This window comes from Pleurodeles waltl, chromosome 11 (genome assembly GCF_031143425.1).
Source record: "Pleurodeles waltl isolate 20211129_DDA chromosome 11, aPleWal1.hap1.20221129, whole genome shotgun sequence".
In the NCBI taxonomy this organism is placed as follows: Eukaryota; Metazoa; Chordata; class Amphibia; order Caudata; family Salamandridae; genus Pleurodeles; species Pleurodeles waltl.
Window position 1 is genome coordinate 951,651,350 of NC_090450.1, and position 18,193 is coordinate 951,669,542.

The 18,193-nt window shown below is 43.0% G+C and overlaps 1 protein-coding gene across 6 annotated transcripts in view; it reads right to left on the reverse strand.

Moving 5' to 3' along the window:
• CABIN1 (calcineurin binding protein 1) overlaps positions 1 to 18,193 on the reverse strand; it is a 1,028,293-nt gene that overhangs the window by 1,005,071 nt on the left and 5,029 nt on the right. For 4 of the 6 annotated variants that reach the window (XM_069215153.1, XM_069215155.1, XM_069215154.1 and 1 more), the window contains exon 2: positions 5,736 to 5,827. In XM_069215153.1, the coding sequence (XP_069071254.1) occupies positions 5,736 to 5,738 (3 nt within the window). In that variant the 5' untranslated portion in view covers positions 5,739 to 5,827. The remainder of the gene's footprint in view (positions 1 to 5,735; positions 5,828 to 18,193) is intronic. The other 2 variants (XM_069215156.1, XM_069215152.1) reach the window with 1 other exon arrangement.

Below are 18,193 nucleotides of genomic sequence, written 5' to 3' on the forward strand. Positions count from 1 at the left end.
TTGCACGTAGTGCTGCTACGTGCACGTAGTGCATGTAGCAATACACACACCCTTCGTGGCCAATCTGGGGCTATTAATATGACTTGGATCCGGTCTTGGTGAATCTTCCTCAGAACCCCGGGAATCAAGGTTATGGGGGGGGAAAGCGCGTAAAGTAACTGGATGCTCCAGTCCAGTTGAAACGCGTCCCCCAACACTCCCTCCATCGGATACTGGAGGCTGCAGAACAATGGGCAGTGCACGTTCTCGTGAGTGGCAAACCGGTCTATCTGAGGCATCCACTAAAACTGGAAGGCGTGAAGTACCACCTCCGGATGGAGATGCCACTCATGGTCTGCTGAAAAGTGCCAACCGAGACTGTCAGCAGGCACGTTCAAAACTCCAGCCAAATAGTTTGCTACTATGCAAATATGATGGTCCTGAGCTCAGGACCAGAGTCGTAGAGCCTCTCTGCAGAGACAATACGACCCTACTCCTCCCTGTTTGTTGATTTACCACATCGTGGTAGTGTTGTCTGTCAAGACTTGTACCAACTGACCACAAATGGAAAGGAGGAAGGCCTGAGAGCCGGAAGTATTACCTGCATGTCTACCATATTGATGTGAAGCATCTGTTCCTCTGGAGACCAAAGCCCCTTGATCTCCAGGTCCTCCAAGTGGGCTCTCCACCCTAGAGTGGAGGCATCCGTGATCACTGAGGCCACTGGAGGGCAAAATGGCTTCCCTTGTGATTGACTGCCGTCCACACCCCGCCACTGAAGATCCGCTGCAGTGTCTCGGGAGATCTTGATCGATTCCTTGAGATCTCCGTCGTGTTGAAACCACTGCCTGTGGAGGCACCACTGGAGGGCACTCATGTGCCAGCGTGCATGGGTGACCAACAGGATACAGGAAGAGAACAGACCCAGCAGGCGTAAGACCTTTAGGACTGGAATGACAGCTCCACCCTGAAACATCCGAATCATAGCCTGAATGTCCTGGATCCTCTGAAGAGGAGGCTAGCCATGGTTTGCTGTAGTGTCCAGTACTGCCCCTATGAACAGGACACACTGAGAGGGATCCAGGTGAGACTTGGTCACACTGATGGAAAGGCCCAGGTTGTACAACAGCTGAGTTGTTAACTGCAAGTGATGCAACACCATCTCTGGGGACTTGGCTTTAAGCAGCCAATCGTCGATGTAAAAACTATAAACTGTAAAACTGTAAACTTTGCACTTGTATAGCGCACTACTCAATGTAAAGGAATACTGGTATTCCCCACCTTCTGAGATGTGATGCGACGACTGCCATCTCCTTTGTGAAAACTTGAGGCGTGGACGTCAGGCCAAATGGAAGGACAGTTAACTGGTAGTGTTGCGACCCGACCGTGAACCAGAGATACTTCCTGTGCGACTGCAGAACGGGGATGTGAAAATACGCATTCTGCAAGTCGATGTAAACCACCCAGTTTTCTTTGTCCAGCACAAGAAGAACCTGAGCTAGGTTCAGTATTTTGAATTTTTCCTGCTTGAGGAACGAATTTCAAAATCCTTAGGTACAGGATTGGATGTAAACGCCCGTCCATTTTGTGACTCAGGAAATATCCTGAATAACATCCTTGACCCCTTTCCTGCTCCACAACTAGCTCTACTGCACTCTTTGAAAGTAGGGTTTGGACTTCCTGCTGGAGCAAAAGCGGATGTTCTTCTGTACAATAACTGTGTTGTGGTAGGAGGGGGAACTCTTGGAAGGGTAGGGCATATCCATTTTCGACAATGCTAAACACCCAATTTTACGTTGTTATGGACTTCCACTGTCGTCGAAAATTTATTATCCTCCCTCAGATAAAGCATGCTCCAAGAAGGCAGAACTAGGGCTGATTTCCTGCGACATTGGCCGGGAAGGTGGAAGAGGAGGAGAAGGAGGAAAGGTTGATGGACTGCACTCATTGTCTTGCCCTGCCACACCCTCTGTAGGATCTATTCAGAGGATTGGCTGACTGCTGCTGCTGTTGCCTCCCACCAAAGGAGTAGCTCCATCCAAACCACCGGAACCTTTGCAGTGGTCTGTAGCCTGAGGAGAGAGATGGAAGGCCCAATGATTTAGCCGTCTCTTTAAATTGATCCAGGGCTGAATCCTGCTTTAGCCCCAAACAGCCTGGACCTATCAAAGGGCAAATCCATTAGGGTATTCTGTACATCAGGGGGAAAAACAGAGCCGCTAAACCAGGCATGCCTTCTTGTGGCGACTGATGTTACCTTTGCCCTGGCTACAGAGTTGGCAGTGTTCAGGCCAGACTGTATGACTTGCTTTGCTGCAGCCTGGCTGTTTAACAGCTCTCAAAAATGCCCTTGCAAGTCCTCTGGCAGCTTCGGAAGGGCCGATCTAGCTGAGTCCATTAGGGCATGGGTATATCGACCCAGTAAACAAGTGGCATTCACTGACTTCAGCACCATACTACCAGATGAAAAAATATTATTTGTAGTCTGTTCCATTCTCTTTGATTCTCTGTCAGCCGGAGAAGATGGGAAAGATCCTGGGGCTGATCTGGAGGAGCAGGAAGCCAGCACCACCAAGCTCTTTAGCATTGGATGGTGGCTCAAGAATGCAGGATCACCCGGTGCAGTCATATCTCCTGGTGATCGAGCTTAACACTGCTGGAGTCGACACAGGCTTCTGTCAGATCTCCAACACTGGTTCTATCAAAGCCTCATTAAAAGGCAGTAATTGCTATGAGGTGGAAACAGAAGAATGCAAAACCTCAGTCAACAAATTGAAGTTCAGATGAAGGGAGAGGTAAGTCCAACATATCAGGCGCCTTACAAATGACTGCATGGTAGGAAGTCACCTGAGGTGGAGGCAATCCCTGTAGGGACAATAACTCCCACTCCGGGGAAGTGTCTAAACCACTAGTCACCTCCATTTCCTCTAAGTCATGATTTGGGGAGATAACTTCCCCTTCTTCCAGGTCTGGATCCTGATGAGAGGCTAAATATTGCTCTACCTCCAGCAGCCTCAGAGCTTCTGCAACTGAGCCTCGACCCCAGTAACAGTGTTGGAAAAGCATAGACCGGCATCTGTGACATCAGCACCGGCACCAGTGATTTGGATATTGGAGATGTGGAACCAACTTGGGCTGGAGTCAAGTGACGCAACATCATTTGTGACCTCTCCGTCAGTGCAGGAGACACTGGTGCTGATGATTCGTGCTGAGTTCCAGTTGGCGAAGGAGTCACCTTCCTCAGCACCATGGTAACTGGACCATCGGTAAGAACAGAGCTTGAAGGTATGGCGCCAGGAAATCTCCCAAGGAGAGGAATGCTGGACCCCTGAGGCCAGTCGGCGCACCCGAGGGAGTGATGACCCTGCTGAAGATAGCATATATCGCATGGGATCTGCCCCAGGAGCTGGAAAGGATGGAAATTCTCGCTCCTGCTGTTGAGGCTGAGAAGGGTCTGACGATGGCAGTATCACTTCTGGCTCCAGATCCGAGGAGAACCGCTGTACTGGATTCACCAGTGACGCCTTAATCTCCACCAACGACGGTGCCAGAGAACCTTCAGGTGACTTCGGAGAAGGTGAATGTGGCTGCAGAGTCGCATCGCTGGAGGACCGGCGCTGAGGACTATTTCGCCACCTCCTCTTATGTTCTTTTCTGGACGACCTCGACAAGCGCCAAGATGGTGACTCCAAATGAGGCGGGGACCTACAACGACTCCTTTTTTTCTCTGTTCTTTGCTTTCGCCAAGAAAAGCTTCACCTCTCTCTCTCTCTCTCTCCGTCAAGGCTTTGGGATTCATGCTCTGGCACGAAGAACACTCCTCGACATCGTGGTCAGAGTTCAAGCACCAAAGACAGTCCACATGTGGGTCAGTAACAGACATCTGACCTCCGCATTCCCTACATAGCTTAAAGACCGACTTCTTTGGATGAGACATTGACAAAAAGAAAGAGAATGGTCAGCTGAGAGAAGAAGAAAATATTTTGCTCTTCGAAGGCGCAGAAAAAAAAAAGGGAACTGACGTCGGCACGCGGGTGAAGGCTTCTTATGGCTCTGATGATGTCAGACTGAGTCGTGTGTAGAGCTGTGATATTGTGACATCTTCGTTGAAGTTGAGAGCTAAGGAGAAAAGTATCCCCATGTGCCAGCATTCAACTTAAAATCGAAAGGGGAGGAATCCACTGGTAGATGTATCAATCAGAAGCATTGTTTTGTTACGGGACATCAGGCACGCCGAATAGGAATCTTTATAGTGGTCAGGGGAGAAGCAAAGACTGCAGGCTTTGTGGAGGTCGGATATCAGGTACTTGGCATGGCAAGTAAGGCAGAAACAGAATACAGTCCTTTCCATCACGCGAACATTCTTGACTTGGGCGGTGAGAGTTGAGAGGCTGGTAACCAACACAGAGTTGAAATGTGCGCAACAGTCCTGCAAGAAAGCAACAACCAAAGAGGAAAAAGGATCCAGGGGCCCGGCAAGAACACCACACGGAGTTGAACTTAAGCTCACATCGAAATGTTTGAACCCGGCGGTGGAGAAAAAACAATCTAACAATGGAGCCAGTGCCCATGTACAATACCACTAACAGGTGGAGTCACTAGGTCATGTGACCCGAGAAATATTAATCTGAAGAAAAACAAGTTGTACATGTTCGAACCCAATACTAGGTGGCAGAAGTATGCACAGTATGTGTATCTACAACTACATATGCCACGAACATTTATTTATTCAGCTCTACAGAGAACAAGAGAACTATTGAAATACTACTGAATCCATTCCCTTTCTATTTTGTAGTATTTTAAGAAGAACATACTGACTAAACTTATCAAATGAGCTGACAAGTCATGAAGGATGAGTATTAGTTGCCAATATCAAGGATGCATAGTGTATAAGCCACATTATAAAGCACAGTAGTCTCTCTGCTGCAATCACCCCTGAAACCTAATTAAAAGTTGTTTGAAATTAACTGTTTCAGTCAAGTCTCTACACAAGAATGGAATGTAAATCACCAATCAGAAGTTTTTTCAGAACGCCTGCTTCTGCGCCTGCATTATATTTAAAGGGTGATTTTCTCAGTCTTTAAACAGTCTTGGACCTCACCGTGCTTCAAGAACACACTGATCCAGTTTATCCAATAGATGAGAAAGGGGGAACACATGTCTTGGTGAATTACAGCTGACAGATGAAGATTGGGGATAGAGTTTAACAGTCTGATTGAGAGAACACATTAAAGGTCTTCCATACCACTTTTGGTTTTTGAACTGGTGTGTTAAGGGTACTTTGAGTGTTGGATTGTGAGGGAAAGTTTGTCTTTTTTTGCCACCAAAAAAAAAAAAAACACATTGAAGTTCTCACATTTTCCTTGGAATTGATATATAAAAGTAGACAAAGCTCTCCAGTAGAATGCACTCCAAAGTTTTGCTACAATGCTTTATCATTATATAAAGACCTTGACACTTGGAGGGCACAAGCTAATTCGATAACCAAAGTAAAAGAAGAAAAATAAGGTGGAACATGAAGATAATTATCAGGGTGGATGATCAGAGGTTGCCTGACATGAAGCATTGTGGCAGCACTGAAACAGGGTAATGGCACAGGAGAGGGAAAAGTGTTGTTGTTTTAATGGTTGCAGATATTTTGTTAGAGGCAGATTCAGCTTTTACCCAAAGAATCCCAATTTCATGTTCCACTGTGTCACATACAAAGTAGATTTGTAACTTTCAAACAATGCAATCACACCAGATTTACAACTTACCATGTTTGAGGAAGTTTGCACAGCCTCCCATCACAGTCTCCTGAAGGTGCAGTTGGATCCGAAGGGCAAATTAATAATAAAATACCATGCTACTGACAAAGAAAACAGAAAAATATTTAGAATACATTGTTGCCCAGGGTGGATTGCATAAGAAAAAATGTGGGGGGGAGAGGGGGTGTTGTAAGCATGAACAAATTCTATAATAAATTAATAAATTGCCAATAATAAGAATAGACACATCTGCACATCAAAACAATGTGTGTTTTTTGATCAATTGTAAAACTCAATGATTGTCAAGGTAATCATTTTGTAAGACATTGATGATATGTAGACATAAAGGCAGTGCTTAATTTAGATAAGAATAAAGTGCAGGGCCCAAAGTCTTTCTCAGAAGCCTGTCACCAGTGCAGCCAAATGTCAGGGTTGCCGAATACCAATACTTTCTGGTAATGATTCCAGCCAATGCCTCTTTAATTTATTTGCGTACACTCCATGTCCCTCTAGTTCATATTTGCAAGTGCTTTTTCACCCCAATGTCATTATTTTCCTTTATTTCTCTTTCTCCTTTTTTCTGTCTCTCTCGCTCCGGGTCAAATTTTGATGATAAAAAGTAAGTCCTGATGGCCAAAAATGACTGACGATGGGCTCCACCTGCAACCACCTGCTCAAACTAAGAACTGCAAAAACGGCATTTGCATACAAAATATACAGTATCTCTGCTTACTGCTCATTACAACAAACACAGTAGTTACTGTGACTCTCAAGTGACCTCCAAATATAATAACTTCTTGCAAATATGTTTTGGTTTAATTTAAACTTGAAAACCAGCTCCTTTGACAAATCAGCATTTTCAAATATTTTGCATGCCCTAACTCAAAGGAACACAACTGATGCCAAATCTCAACAAACTGATGGTCTTCCCTGAAACTCAGCAGCGTACATCCAACATGGATCTATAGGTCAAAACTGAGTGCATCAACAATTCCTCTGAACTGTAATTTCTTCCCATACATCTTCAAGTAGCCCCTTAATGCTCACAAGTTCTGTGGGACAGCCTTTCTCTAGGATCTGCCTGAGAGCCACACTTTTTCTCCTCAAAATGGGCATCATGTGTCAATGTCAACCTGTTGCCCCAGCACATGGGGAAGGACGAGGTGAGTGCCTTGGAGGATAATGCCCTATCCTGCTGAGAAGTAAAAATGTGGGCAATTTCTTAGAAGTGCATTGTTGATGTGTGGACTTGAGCTTTTCCAGATCTCTCCATACTTCAGGTTCAGTAAACTTTGACATGGCCGAAAACGTGGAGTTTCCTGTGAAGACTAAGATATCCGCAATATCCAATGTGAGAGTATGAAACTATTTTATTACATATCTAAAGTATTCTTTTGCAACAATGTTCTGGTGTCACAGTTCGTTAATAGGAAAGAAGAAAAGAAGGCAGAAGGATTCTTTTTTCCAGCGTTATGAATGATTTTGAACTAATAATCCTACAGCTTCACACCACACTCTTCAATGTGTGTGCATTTTGGTGTAGCACTGCCAAAGATCAATACAAGGGCTTGATGGCCAGCAAATATTCTGAAAGTCTTTCAATAAACAAATGAACACATTTGGAGCCAAACCACAGCCAAGCTTCATTTTTAGGTCTCGCCTAAGCAGCGCATTTGGCAAGCCCGTGGTTTTCCATTTGTTCTATCATGTGTCTTTTAAAATGTCTTGGTTTTGTGTGGTGAATAGGTTAAGTGTGTCCCTCCTTTTGGGGTGTTGGTCACACCTATGGAACTGCCCCTGTTACATGTATTCTTTCTTTGCTGCCGATTTAGGATACTTTAATTGGACAATTTTTTTTTGTTTGTTCTTGTCTTTTTGTCAAACTAATGCATTTAATCGGATGCGCTTAATTTGACGGTATTTGCAGTTGTGCTAATAGAAATGCGTTCCAAAGGTATTTTTATTTGGTGTAGTTAGAAGTTTGTGTTGTATTTTTTTTATTGTTTGCTTTGTTTTGTGTTTTTATTTTTTTGATATTGTGGAACTAGCGTGTTTAATCAGATCCTCTTAATTTGACAATATTTGCAGTTGTGTTAATAGAAATGCGTTCCTAAAGTATTTTTATTGCTTGAAATGCGCATAGCCCGGATTAGCGCTTTGCGGCGGTTTGGTGTGTTTTGTGTGCTACAAATTACTTTAAAAAGCATGTTTATTATTTTTGGTTTGTTGGAATTGCGCTACTGCAAGTTTGTTTACATTTTTTGTTTTGTTTGAATTTGTGTTCCTAAAAGCATAAAATATTTTCAGTAGTCCACTGGTGGTTGTTTTTGTGAACATTATAGAAGAACAAAGCAAACAAAGCTATAGCCCAGACTACTGCGCTGAGACCACTTGGCACTGCTATAAGTTTAATTTTTAGGTCAAGCGTAAGCGTACGACCTCTTGTATACTTTTAAGTATACTACTTCTGTGGGCTTTGACACAGCTATGTGTGTTTAGTGTGCTATAAGTAACTTTTATACAGTTTTGTGCCTTATTACACGCCAGCTTTTGCTTTGTGTGTGTTTTTTTGGGGATTAATGTATTTTGGATGTGCCTCAAGTATTAATGGAGGAGTCAGTTCTGTTGGACTTTATTTTGCGGTTTTTGGTGTATACTGGGTGCTGTATGCTCATGAATTCAGCTCTATTTAACACATTTTTATAGTTTTTTTATTAGATAACATAGCAATTTAAATGATAATGTGCCAACCTTCCTGGCTGCCTAAGCAGCAGGGCTCCAAAGCACAGGGATAAAAGTAGCCACAGGGGCTTTACACCCTCACCCCCATAGAATTCTATCTGCCTGCTACCTTTTAACTCCATACTTGTTTTTTTTAATTTGCGTTCTAAAAAAGCTTAAAATATTTTCTGCAGTCCACTGGTGTTTGTTTTTGTGAACACTATAGAAGAACAGAGTAAAAGAAGCCATATCCCCAACTACTGCCCTGAGACCACTTGGCGCTACTACAAGTTTCAGTTTTTTGGTTTGTTGGAATTTGCGTTCCTAAAAGCTTAAGATATTTTCTGTGGTCCACTGGTGGTTGTTTTTGTGAACATTATAGAAGAACAAAGCAAAAGAAGCTATAGCCTGACTACTGCCCTGAGACCACTTAGCACTCCTATAAGTTTAATGTTTAGGTCAAGCGTAAGCGTTCGACCTCTTGTATACTTTTAAATATACTTCGTCTGTGGGCTCCAGCTATTTCATTTGTTAATTTCAGTGTCATTTAAAAATCACTGCTTGCTAGTGGTCAGTCATGTCTCTTTGTCCCTCCTTCTGTGTGGGAGCAGGGACTAACTACTGTATGATTACGCTTTGTCTTGTTTATTTGGTCTGTAGGGATTTTTTTTTGTTTTTTTGCTTTGTTTACAACTCCTGTCCAGGGAAGATTCCCTTTTCATTTGGAGAGCATTCTTGCTCTGAGCTTAACTGTAAACAAGGCTATAAATCAGGCTGTTATCTTGGTCACATTTGGTCTTTGTGGGCTCTCTGCACCGTCTCTCAGCTGCCTGGCTCCCGCCCTTCCTTGCCTTGGATTTTTTTTTACCAAGTGTGCCTCCCTGTGGTCCCCAAAGTGGAGGATTGCTTGTAATTGCTTAAAGCCTAGGCACCCAGGGCTCCGCAATCCTTAGAGACAGTGCCCACGTATGCTCCATACTGAGATCCCACTAGTAGCTCCATCAGTGCCCCTCTGCCGTGCCAGTAACCCCACACACATTGTCTACCACTGCACCTCAGTTCTTACAGTCAGTACACATTGCTGTTCCAGTACTGGGACCTCAGGCGCAGCTCCATCAGTGCACCTCAATTCACACACGCCAAGCCCCTCAGCTGTGCCAGAACCCCACACACGCTGTCTGCCAGAGCACCTCAGTTCTTACAGTCAGTACACACTGCTGTTCCATTGCTGGGACAGACCTCGGGCATAGTTTTATCAGAGCACCTCAGTTTGCATCTTTTTGTTATATATTGTTTTATAGCTTGATATTGTTTCTTTAAAGGAATATAACTTTAAATAGGTAAAAATGCACACAGAAATGGAAATAATACTGTGCTAAATAATAATGCCTAAATAAAGACACAAACTGTGTGCCAAACAAACAGGTACATCAAGCAAGAACATAGTATAAAGACATAGCCTGGAGCAGTGCTTTGACACTGCTACTTGTGCTTAGTGCGCTATAAGGAACTTTTATACTATAGCAATTTAAACAATAATGGTGCCAACCTTCCTGGCTGCCTAAGCAACAGGGCTCCAAAGCACAGGGATAGAGGTGGCGGGGGGGGCTCCACCACCTCACCCCCCCCCCCCATTTCACCCCTGGACTTATATAACACAGCGAGTTAAACAGTAACAGCACCGGACTTCCCGGCTGCAGAAGCAGCAGGGCTCCAACCCCCAGAGACAGAGGTGGCCATGGGGGCTTCACACTTTCACACTTCCACACCCCAACCTACACCGCAATCCCACACCCGATATAGACTTACAGTTGCCTGCTACCTCTAGCTATATATTGAGATAGCCAGATAAAAACTCTACAAAGTATTAACATTACATTTGCTTTTGGTTTAACAGGAAGCACTTTCAAAAGGAAACATACCTTTATATATAGATAATGGAACACTTTTTAGTGATTAGGTATATAATTTTTAAATGTGCTCCGCCTCTGTGTTTTATTTATTATTACGGGATGTTTCGCAAAAAATGTAAGCAAAAGAAGAAAGAGAACAGAATAGTGCCATCAGAGTAATTGGCCTAGTCACTTAAAAAAACATAATTATTTGTAATATTCCTGTGTATATATGTGAAAGACAGTGTAAGTCTGGATGCTTTTTAACAGCAAACTATCATGTTCCAGTTTACGCCTGTATTGTTAGAAATACTTATTTCTGGTGGAATCTAAGTCAACTCAGTGCTATTGGATAACAAACATTTATTTACAATATTAACCACTTCAAACAGACAGAGGAGTTTTGCAAAAATATTTTGAATTTCAAAGGCCACAAGCTAGGTTCCTCTGCGCTTTCATAACACCTTATTTGCAAGCAGATATTTGCATTTGCTTTCGGTGACAAACATTCCCTAAAGTGCTTGATATTGCTGACTCATCAACACACAGCTTTTATCTCCTATCTATATTATGGTCTTTTGTTAATATAGGTGTAACGCACCACCCATGTTTCACATACAGGTAAGAGAAAAACTGCTTTTAACCCCCCTGCTGCTGTCCTAGTTTACACTTCTTTGAAAATCACTGCACATATGTTTCCATCCTGTACGGTAAATACTTTTTTGTTCTCTATGAATTCTTTTCAGTTAGCAACACTGACGGTGGGGTGGTAAAAGTGGTCTTCTATTGTAAATAGCATGGTAGATTTAAATTAGGATGCTAAATAGCAACATTTTCATTTCTGGCTACAAATACAGGAAGAAGGTAAATGGAAATACTTTCGTTATATGCAGGGCCACTGAAGTTATGTGGCAGGAAAGCATCAAATTGTAATGCAAGGTTAACCAATTTATGTGGCCAGAATAGTCCAATTAAGCATTTACTACACCAATAGCTCTAACTCTCACAAATGTGAGACCTATTGCATTGCAAATGCTTGTTCTGCTTATAAGCTGACATTCTCCGGGCTCCTGGGTCTCTATAGATGTAGGTGAAACTGTGTTTGTGTGATTCAGGGTCACACTAACCCAGGACGGCACCCGGGCCAACAAAACTTGCATTCACTGCTTGCTCAAAGTTTAGGGCTGCCATAGCATCTGCTTCTAGGATACAAAATTTGATTCCCTTAGTGGCGGTCTGCCATTACCCTACCCTGACCACCTGCAGGAGAGACCTTTTTCTGGTGAGGTTTGTCAATGGGGCACTGACAAAGGCAAACTCCTGGGTATATCTTGTGCAAAAAATTGCAATCTCAAGAATGATCTGAAATATTGTCAGGAGCTAGAGCTTTGGTGAGGACGTCAACAATCCTGAAACGAATCCTGAGGCATATACAAACTCAGGAGTGCACAAAACTTGAGGGCGATTTCACAAAAATCTTACGTGTCTCATGCAATAGATTAATCTTAAATAGAATACTGCAGGCCTTCACTAAAGTAGCATAATGGTTAGGTTTTAATGTTTGATTTATCCAGCTCCAGGTGATATTACTTTTTGTTCCAGTTTCCCTGTGCCATAAATAACCCTGAATACACTTTCTCCACATCTGTGTCTTCCACTGATGTAACTCTTGCAATCAGCCAAAAGAGTCACTAGGGGAGACCCAACCCCACAGCAAATTTAAAACGCAGCAGAGAACCGGTGCCAGCATGAGCTTCAACCACAAAGCTTCTATTTGTGTTTCGTGCATCAATACAGGGTAAAAGTAACCTCTGCACAGCAGTGGTGTTTTGGAAACATGTGCAAAATGTCATTGCTCTTTGCCTGCAACTCGTTTTTTTATGCAGGTGCTTTTAGAATATATAATGACACTGATAGTGGCACCAGACTCCCCAAAAAACAGAAACTTTCTTACCACTGATATAACTATCAAGCACCGGTTCAAACAGAAGGCTTACTACTTATTGAGAAGAATCTGTTGTGGAGTTGTGTTAGTCAGAAACTGAATATGTCTCAGAGGACCTGCTCCTTGCAGAGATGGCCCTTGCCTGTGCCTTGACCTGGATGAGTGCTTTGACCTGTCTGATTTCTGAGGCTGGGCATGCTGATTCAAGCATAAGTGCTTTGACTCAAACTTGATGTAGGACTTGTGCATGCATTCAAAGTGACGATGCTTGCCACAGCATTGGCTCATGTCTTCAGAAGCTGGACGTGCTCAGAAATGTGGTTGACTGCAACCAAACCAGTGACATAGCTTCTGACAAGGGCACTCAACTGTGTGTGTTTTAATGACATGGCCCAGTGTTGGCCAACCCTTTGACAAGAGATGCTCGCAGCTTAAAATTCGGTGGTGGATATCGCACAGGCCATAATGAGAATTGCCTGCCAAACTACATAGTTTTTGTAGCAGCTTCTTTCTGAAAAAGAGACTCACACCCAGCAATGATCTGTGGTTTCAGTCACACCTCAGAAATATATTGATCATAAAAACCAAACACATAAAGATGGAAAAATGAACTGGTCAGTTTCACACTGTGCTTTGAGCCGGTGGCTGCCGGTAGGGGGCACTGGCACTCATTTTTGGGGACCAGCACTTATTTTTTTACAGCAGACATTTACCGAGAGAGAGAAACATATCAAATGGAAAGGCTGCAGAAGAGAAAGATCGGCAAAACATCACAAAAGGAGAAAGCAGGAACCTACAAGGGTGAGATCCAGATGTAGCAGTGTCTGTTAGTGAATTAAAGAGGCATGATGTGGATTTAGGACTATGTCATACCCACATTTAACTGCACTGGCTGCAGACTTCTGGGCAGAACCCTGGGCACGAACACACTTTTTCTGTTACAAGTTAAGCACTGGATTCACACTGATTAATACAAGCTTTAGCGCGTTACAAATAGTGAGCTGTTTTACCTGAGCGGTAACAAGTTAAAAGGCATATATACTGCCTACAGTCAACATCTTTCTTAGTGATGAAGTAGGTCAGAAGACAGCATTTCAAACCAGAACCAGCATATATTCCTGTATCGTCATCAATCACCATAAAGATATTCTCCCTCATGCTAGGCCCCATAGAGTGCATCAGCAGAACTAGGAGGTGCTTTTCACTCTCGATGCACAGTGATCCCTGATTGAACTGGACATCTTTAAGAAGATTTGCACACCATGTGCTCTTCACCGACTATCAAGCAACAAACTGTAGAAGGATGATTCCCTGCCTGTGCACAGAAGATAGCAAACATGTCTTGCATCTTCAAATCAGCCATGAGACGTTACCACTGGCAGATACGGAACACCAAGCGCACAGCTCTTGCAGATCGCACTGACAGCAGCACTAACAGCAACAAGAAAATCTTTGCCTTCAAAGATTTTACTGGGCCGGGGTGAAGCGGGGGGGGAGGGAAAGGGGGGTGCATGGCTTTTGCCCTAGAAGGTGGCCACTTAGGTGGTGAGCTCCGCCTGGCACAAATTTGCCTCTTCCACCACTCATGAGCGTTCTCTCACCGCAACGGAGATGCTCCTGATCCCCTCGAGAATGCAGATACTGTTGGCACATCCTGTGCCAGCTCTGCAGCAAACGGAAAAAAGCTTCAGACTACTTAGTGGAGTGTGTCCCGAACCTCGTGTCGAACCCAGCTGTATACCTGATCCTGAAATGGCTGACAAAATGACACCTGCCCATCATGAGTAAGCTTGCACCGCTTGAGTTTCCCTAAATCCTACTAACAACGATTTGGAACCTCGCCAGTCTCCTGCTACTTATTTGTTCCCTGGTAGGTGTGCTTTCATTTTAAAATGAATGCACTTCTCCCACGATCAAGCCTGGAAGTCACCCAACTCAGCGTCTGGCCTTAAAATAGCCACTGCACTTGGAGATGTAGCTTCTAGACTCTTCCCAGCGTCTAAACCCTGATGTATCCGAGGTAACTAACAAAGTGATCACTGGTGACTCTTGAAAACCTAGGAGTATATGGAGACCTTTATAAATAGCTGGGACTTTACTGTACTGAGAGCACTATTCAGCACTGTAGTAACTGTGCACTTCTGGGAGCTGATGGGAGAGTACCCAACATAAGTCATGATTAACACTGATTAATAAGGAGTAGCACTACATATCCTTACAAGTGACTCATCAAACACTGCTCAACTCATCAAATGACGCTCAATACAACAGGTGACTCATCAACAAGTCACTTATTAAACACCAATCAAATACCAATCACCTGACAAAGGAAGATCCTATGCCATCATGGCAGAACCCAGATAGCAAGACAGAGGAGGCCCTAAAGACTCTAAACCAGCGCAATAAAGATCAAAACAGGAACCTCCCACGCCAGACTCCCCTATTAAACCCAAAACAGATAACTATGCAACACTAGAACTACTTATGCAAAAACTGGACGCTCTACACACCCTTGCACAGTCCACAAAGACAACCACGGAATCCATGCAAAGCGATCTCTCGTCCTTGAAACCGGACATGCACCTAATAAACAACAGAGTTTCCGAAGTGGAAACGTGCATAAGTAATCTGGAGAACCATAAACACATATCAGCTAAGGCAATCGCAACAACTTCGACAAGACTGGCACACTTGGAGAAAAGCATCACAGAATTAGAGGACAGAAACAGCAGGGGTAACCTTCGAATGTTTAACCTTAGGAAAGAGTGGAATCTCAAGCACCATCCTGCGCCGAGTTCATCGAAAAATGGATACCCCAAGTCCTAGGAATAAACTTTGAAAAAGACTTTGAAATAACGCATGCCCATTGAGTTTCCACTCACATCACCAAACACTCTGATAATCCGCAGGGCCTCATCTTCAGACCCCTCTGATACCCACATACTGATACCATCCTTACCCAGATGAAGAAAACACAAAGGATCAAATGGCAAGAGGCATCCATTGGGAAAGCACAAGACTACTTAAAAGACAGGGTTAAAAAGAGGAAAGCATTTCTCTTTCTAAGCCAGTCCTTTATAAAACTTGTGAATTCAGTTCTCCTTCATTGGTCCAGAACACCTAAAGACGATCCACAACAGTAAAATCCCCATCTTGGAGGATCCTAAAGAACTAGACTCCTTTATTGTAGATATTGAAAATTCGAAGACGTGCACCTAACAATATGTAGATATTTCTAATGCTCCTCCTATAACATACTTTAACCTATCACTAAACTATATTTACTTCTCCAACATATTCTATTTTGTGACCTGTGGATTCCACTTGGCAGTCATTCAGTCATATACTCAATCTAACTGAAAATTATGTTCTTCCGCTCTGATGAACTCATTACACGCTAAAAGAGTTGTGAACCCCAACAAACATGCCATTACTAAGCAACTAGCTTGCTAATCGACTACCAGCTGATTAACCAACTAATAATACTAACAGAGAATATCGATGCCAATATAGATTCTTGAAGGACTCAAAGGCATTCATTTGCGTGGCTGAAACAAGGCAGGCAGTATACTAGCATCTTACTTAAAACAAAACAGTAATAAAACTAGAATAATTTCCAAAACGAACGAGCAGGGCATCACCTCAAACAGAGAGAAAGACATTCTTGCTGCCCTCGAAAAATTCTACTGTGCCCTCTACACTAAAGGTAATGACAGCACTTATGAGTCTTGCCTAACCTACCTGAAAATGATTCACATTAACAAAATTGATATGACCTCTAAGAACGCCCTAAAAACCCATCTATCTGCACGGAATTCTTCTTGCAATAAAAAAAAAACTAAAGACTATGAAAGCTCCAGGCCCAGACGACTTCCCAGCTTCCTATCAAACATGGTTCACATTCTTAATTTCACCATTAGAAGATCTTTTTGCACACTTCACAAACACTAGTGTCGTTCAAGGTACGGCTGCAGAAGCAACAATAACTGTCATCCCCAAAGAAGGGAATGACCCAACCAACCCCAAAAATTACCGCCCTATAGCCCTAATAAGTATTGACTGCAAAATGTATGCAAAAATTATGGCACTCATACTGGAACCCATCCTAAGCAAAATTAGTCACCCCTCCCAAACGGGTTTCATCAAAGGTAGATTCAGTGCAGATTATATTATTCTGTCATGTATTAGAAAAAGCCTCCCCAGCTGGAACATGTGCGATAGCGCTGGACACAGAGAAGGCCTTTGATAAGGTCTCCTGGCATTTTCTGCATGCTACCCTCACTAGCTTCAACCTAGGTTCCTCTATCATTGAGATGATTCTTACCTTATACCAAGAAGGCTGAGCCTTAAATAATAATAATGGCTGTCTCTCCAATACATTTACACTCCAAACAAGGAACCAGACAGGGTTGCCCCTTTCTCCTTTACTATTCTTACTCACACTAGAACCTCTCCTTACACAAAAAAAGAGAAAACTTGAATATCCCAGGGATCCCCTTCAAAGCAGGCCCTCGGAAAGTAGCCGCTTATGCAGCCGACATCCTCATCTTCACTACTCAGGCAGACCTGGCACTACCCAATATTATGTCAACGCTCAACAACTATGGCCATGTCTCAGGTTACTGCTTTAACAGAGACAAAACCGAGGTCCTCCCGCTTAATGTATATTGTAATAAATCCATTATAGGTAACCACGGTCTTAAAGGGAACCCTTACAAAATAAAACACGTAGGACTACGTTTCTCCCTAAACCTTAGAGAATCCATTAGATATAATGAGAACTATATCTTAAACAAAAGTTAAGAAACCATAGATAAATGTTCCTCCAAATTCATTACTTGGTGAGGCAGAATTCATCAAAATGATGATTGCACCACTTATATTCCTCATCAGTATGTCTCCTTTATGCCTCTCAGACAATTTCTTTATTAGGACAGATATAACCCTTACCAAATTCCTATGCCCTTAAGCAACTAAGACTACCAAACATACTGGGAGGACTAAACATACCCGACTACAGGAGATATCAGCACGATTTACTAGCAAAACAGCGAAGCCTTTGGCTCCCACCCCTCCCATTCTAACTCCCCCTCTTGGCTTAAGATTGAAAAAGCATTGGCCAGTCCACTCTTCCTTAACTCCTGGGTTACAACTAAAACAAGCATTTGCGACGCAATTGTTCTTGCTTTTGCTTGAGTTAGAGCTATTAGCATTGTAAACTCCTAATCCGACTTTTCTTGCCACATAAATTGAAAATTAAAACCGTTTCACATAAGAGAGCCGATTCACAGCACCACGGCCACCAAGAGCATCAGCGTGAAGAGACACACAAAAGGAAAAAGAAGTTCGCTTGCAGTGAAACTTATCGGCAAAAGTGAAACTAGCTATGTAATATGTGCGATGGCCAAGGCAGTAACAAAACCTCCCCAAGGATGGACAAAGGAAAACCATTTACCAATGTCATCAAAGGATTTTTGAAGGGCAAGCCCACGAACGAAGGGTAGTGATGGGTGTGAGGTGGGTGTGGTTAAAAGCCCAGATACATACCAACACGTTGGAAAAGCAGCGCTGGTGCGCTGCTATGCTCAACCTAAAAATAATAACAGACAAATCTACAAATATACTTACATGGACGGTGCAAGCTCTCCGGAAGATAGACAATAATCTGTCTAATAAAATGCGGTACTCACGGTTTGCCTCTTATGCACAACGAGCTAGTAAAAAAAGACGGAAAAACTATCTTTATAGAGGATTGGACGAATAAAGGTATATTTTTAATTTAAAAAAAATAAAAAAACTAGGTACCATCCATAACCCATTAACTTTTTCCCCAACTGAAAGCCAATTTTGAACTGAAAGAAATAGACCACTACCATGTCTTAAAAATTGAAGCAACTATTTCCAGACAT